The 5507-nt window shown below is 29.7% G+C and overlaps 1 protein-coding gene across 1 annotated transcript; it reads right to left on the bottom strand.

Moving 5' to 3' along the window:
- Nucleotides 1-203: 203 nt before the first annotated feature.
- LOC127106253 (NAC domain-containing protein 104) lies at nucleotides 204-4846 on the bottom strand. The gene is made up of 3 exons (XM_051043555.1): nucleotides 4617-4846; nucleotides 501-724; nucleotides 204-403 (listed from the first exon to the last, which is right to left on the bottom strand). The coding sequence occupies exons 1-3, from the start codon at nucleotides 4777-4779 to the stop codon at nucleotides 230-232; spliced, it is 561 nt and encodes a 186-aa protein (XP_050899512.1). The 5' UTR covers nucleotides 4780-4846; the 3' UTR covers nucleotides 204-229.
- Between the last annotated feature and the right edge of the window lie 661 nt (nucleotides 4847-5507).

The following is a 5507-nucleotide window of genomic DNA, read 5'->3' as shown; positions in this document are numbered from 1 at the left end:
ATATTGTAAAACTTTTTACGTTGACAGTGTATAGTAATTAATCCCATAAAAAATATTTATTGAGAACAAAACATATTTATCATTTAAAATTAGTATTGAGTAATATATATATATATATATATATATATATATATATATATATATATATATATATATATATATATATATATATATATATATATATATATATATATATATATATATTGAAGCTAATTAATTAATTAATTAATTAATGAAGGGTTGTTTGGTCAAGATCATCATCATCATCTAATGACATAAAAACTTGGTCTAGCCATGAGACCTCTGATTCATTATCATCATCGCTATAACAACAGCTTGCACCTTCTTGTGACATCTTTTTTTCATACACTTTGCATAAAACCCATTTGCTCCAACTTTCATCCTGTCTCACACAATCATAAAGTTAATACAAATTAATTGATTTTTCTCTCTCTTTTGGACTAGGTAATTAACAAGTTAAACACAACACAATCACTTACAAAATTTGGTCTTCCCTGAGATTCAGATTCAGAAATATGATACTCTTCCATTACCCAACTTGTTTCAGTTCCTTCCCCAAGGTTGAACACAAGATACTTCTTTATTCCCAATTTAGTTATAGGTTTTGTGACCCCAATTTCCTTCCAATATCCATTTTCACTGCTTCTATTTTCATTCTCTTCGGTGAAAAAGTAGTGTTGATTTCCACTTGATAATGCTTTACCTGTATATATGGTCATTTATATCTAGATGTATAAGACAGGCATGCTTAATTATAAATACTTTTTTTATAAAGCTTTTTGGGGTGTAGACGATATTTGGCTTGTTAGCTTTATCTCCCAAAGTTAGGATGTTTGGAGTCATATATCTGATAAACGAACGAGAATATTAATATTAAATTAACACATAAGTGAGAGATGCGTTACATATTCACTTAAAATTTTAAGATGGTATGTGTGTGTTCTTACACTTATAAATATTTAAGTCTTCACATTTATAAATAATGTGAGACTCCAACTCACACTTGGTTTATTATTTTTAACATTCTCTTTCAAGTATGAGTCCACATTGCTCATTCTTATGTAGAAACTCTTTTGCCCACACACACTTGTATTGACATTGACACCTCTTCCTAGACATTTATATACACCTCTTCCTGAGCATTTCTATATCAATGGGACACATCTTCCTGGACATTTCGATACAAGTAAGTTGATCCTTTTATTCGAACTAAATGCTCTGATACCATTTGTTGGGTCATGAGAAGAATCATCAACATTGGGCTAAGAGCAACACACAAGTGAGAGAGACCACATATTCATAACCAATATGGAACTAAATGCTCTCATACTATTTGTTGGGTCATGAGAAGGATCATCAATATTGAGTGTTCCCACTTATAAATGCTCAAGTCTCAACATTTATAACCAATATGAGACTCCAACTCAAACTTGACTTATTATTCTTAACAATTTGGAGAGTAAATTTCATCAAATCTATCTTCAATTCTATTTTGATCTTTTACTTGTTTTTTTAAAGATATCGTTAAAAGTTTAGAAAATGATATTTAGGCTCCAAAGGAGATTCTTGTGGGGGTGTTAGTGATATTGGAATAGCCTTTGGCTTGGCCTTCTATTGAAGGTATATATATATATATATATATATATATATATATATATATATAATATATATATATATATATATATATATATATATATATATATATATATATATATATATATATATATATATATATATATATATATATATATATATATATATATATATATATATATATATATATATATATATATATATATTATATATATATATATATATATATATATATATATATATATATATATATATATATATATATATATATATATCATGTTAAGAAAGTTTACTTGAGTCTCAAGTAACAAATTAAACTAAATAAACCCCCCTCTTCCTTCATACTAAGCATAATTATTGGAGATTCTAAGGAAGGACGAGATGAGAGAAAAAGGTTGGGGATTAAGAGGTTTGGTGAAAAATGTCCATCAATTATGGAATTGGCAATAATTGAAATAGTTTGGCAAGAAGTTTTCTCATACAACATGGCAGTTGATTTCAATATGTTTTGTCCGTTCATGGAACGTTGTTGTCGACACAAATGGTGCTTTGGGCAATGTCAGGTGAGAAATATGCATAAATCTAAGAAAGTACGATATTGTCGCATCTTTCCCATGTATCAGAGAGAGGAACGTCTTCTTGACGTGTCGTGAGTTTGTCATTGATGAACTTGATCTTATTCTTGCTCATAAGCGCTATTTTCATCGAAGGGTTGCAATATTTTCATAGTTGTTTTTTGATAATGGTGGAGAGACAAGGACTACACCAAGATTTTCGACATGATGAATATAATATGGAATGGATTGATCAATGGTTGGGTTTTTGGTGTATTGTCCTTCTTCTTATTGTTATTGTTGTTGTGTCTCGTGTTGCTGTTGTTTTGTGTGGTGGGGGAGATGTCATGATCAAGAACCTCCATTTTTTAAGCTCAAATGAGGAATTAGTGAAGGTGAAAAATAAGAACATGAATGATCTTCTGGTTGCTAACCAGACTCTAATACCATAATACAACTTGAGTATGATATTAGAATAAAACATTTGACTTGACCCTCTATTGAACGAACACAAGGTACATATATAACATATAGTTTACTTAAGCCTCAAAAAACAAACTAAATCAAACATAATAACTAAGTTAATTGAATTATAGCCAATAAATATAGTTTAATAAATCACATATGGGGTTGAGTTGCAGAAATATATTATCTCTTTTAGATACGGGGCATTAATTATTTCTTACTATATTAAGGATAAGTTGATTGAGTTTAGATCATATTCTTTTAGGTGAAAGGGGACTTCTCTCCTTGACTCTAATCCCAAAGTCACGTCTAATTGATCTGTTGATGGTGTTTATGTAAAGCTGGAGAATAGCCTATGCATTTGTTTAATGACCCTTGAAAGGGATGGCCCCTTTAAAGCAATGTTTGATTGGTTTGTTTATGGTGTTTTTAGAAAGGTGGGGATTGACCTCAACACTTATTTTTGGAATGAACCCTGGATTAGATGCCCCCTTAATAGTCTTTTTTCCAAGACTATTCTAGTTATTGTCCCATCGTTATTAGAAAGCTAGTAATATGGGCTTTTGGTAAGATGACTCATAGGCTTGGTATTTTAGATGGAGACGAGGTCTTTTCATTTGGAAATTGAATTTGTCTAGTGATCTCTCATAGTTTTTGGAATCAACTACTCCCTCCCAAGAGAAGACACTTAGGAGGTGGTACAAAGGTGAAGATGGAGTGTACTCAATTAATCAAACATGTCTTTCTCTTCTGGAAAGTAGGTTGTAGAAATATGTGATTTTTTCCAACAAAGTTAGTCATATTTTAGATTTGGTTTGGAAGAGTTGGTTCTCTTATAAAAACCTCTGTATACACAAAATGGTTATGAATCATGGTGATACTTCGTGTATTTTTTGTCAAAACTCGTTGGAGTTGACCAATCATCTCATTATTACCTATGAGGTGGTGGCTTTTGTGTGATACATGATTTTTAGGTGGTTAGAATGTGATTTGGTGTTGTCTAAGGAGCTTTGTGTCGTGTTTGAGTTGTTTAAGTCTCTAGGTGTTATGACTAAGGTTTCTCTTAGCTTTATTCTAACTTGATACTCCGTGAAAACTCTTTGAAAATCCTAAAACGATATCTTTTTTGGTTGGACTCTTAATAGAGGATTTGATGAATATGATTGTCTTCTCTTCTTGAAAATTATATTTTGTTAAGACTTATTATACTTCTTGTATCTTCCTTGAGTGGAAGATGAAATTTTTTCTTTACATTAACTGATAGAGACTCATGACATTGTTCTTTTCAGGATCAGGGTAGTAATTGGTTACATGGGGTTTTTTTTGTAATTCAGCTTGCTTTCTATTTGTTGGTGTATTTTAGTCTTCAAATCTTAGTGGGGGATGTGGGACCATGTTCTTTTGATTTATTTTCGCCTTTTTAATTGGTTTTGGTCTTTATATTTGTATTTTTCTTTTCTTACTTTTTCATGGTTGAATGATTTTAAAACTCTCATGACCTTTATGAAATTCAATAAACTTAAGAAAAAATCGATTATTTTATATTTTATTTTACTTTTGGCCTAACTAACTTGTATACAACGGAAGAAAATTAGACTAATTCTAACTTCATTCAATTTTGATTTTCAAATAATATTTTATTTATTTTTGGATGTAATAGACATACAACTTAAAATAGGAAGATATTATTACACTATTTTTTTTAGTTAGTCACACAAATATTGTATATCAAGAAAAGATTATTAGAAAATATATATCTGAAATACACCTATAGCAAATTAGAAAATATTGTTGGCTTAATTCGTTAGTGAGGATCATTAACATCAATTCAATTAGGTATTCAAGTTCAAATTATAAATTATTTTTTTATTAATATATATATATATATATATATATATATATATATATATATATATATATATATATATATATATATATATATATATATATATATATATATATATAAAAGTTGCTAAGACATACCGTATAGTTCCCAAGGATGATGTTGAGACAAGTTGAGTTGAGGTATGATGTTAGGATAATATGGAAGAGAAGCCTTGGAATAGAGAAAATGAAGGACTAGTTCTTCATCCGTTGGAGAAAAGTAAAACCCAGGTGGAAGCTTCACACTAGTTTCACTCCCCATGTTATTTTGTTATATAGTTTGATTATGAATACCCATAATCACAGCTTATATATAGCAATAATAGAAAGATGAAGATTATGACTAAAAAAAAGAATTGAGTTGGAAGAAGAAAATGTGCGTTGCGTGGAATAGCACTACAAGAAAGTGGGGCCGTCAAAGAAGGCAGCTGTCCAAGGAAGGAAGCCAACAATTGAAGCTAAGTTAACATCCAATTAATTATTGTTAGTTATGACTATTTAAGCTCAACAAGGATTGAGCTTATCTGCAACATTAATGCAGGATGCCTACTTTTCTTTTAACGGTTAATTATTTCCTCACCCCTTTGCCTATGGCTAGGAATAGCTTTGCATAACTCATCACAAGTAGGTTTTCCTTTGCATGGAGATTCATATATAGGAAATGGATCATTTTTTGTGTATTGTATATGAGGACACCCATTTGTCACATTTAAAATAGCTAATATAATTAAGTAAGTATATTTGTTCACATAATTATTAGAATACTAGTATAATACTAAATTATTAAAATATTTCAACAATCTTCTATTTGGCCAATATATCTTAATAATTATATCATTATTCTTTAGTCGCGCATCTGAATGCTATTTATTTTTAGATTTCAACTTTACAATCTGTCTCACCTCATACATCAATAATGGGACCACCGTGACTGTCAATGTACTTGATGATATAGATCGATATGGATGAGTGACATGGAAATTTTATGCA

This window comes from Lathyrus oleraceus, chromosome 7 (genome assembly GCF_024323335.1).
Source record: "Lathyrus oleraceus cultivar Zhongwan6 chromosome 7, CAAS_Psat_ZW6_1.0, whole genome shotgun sequence".
Lineage (NCBI taxonomy): Eukaryota > Viridiplantae > Streptophyta > Magnoliopsida > Fabales > Fabaceae > Lathyrus > Lathyrus oleraceus.
Note: the sequence above shows the minus strand (reverse complement) of the source record. Positions and strands in the feature narration are given on the sequence as shown.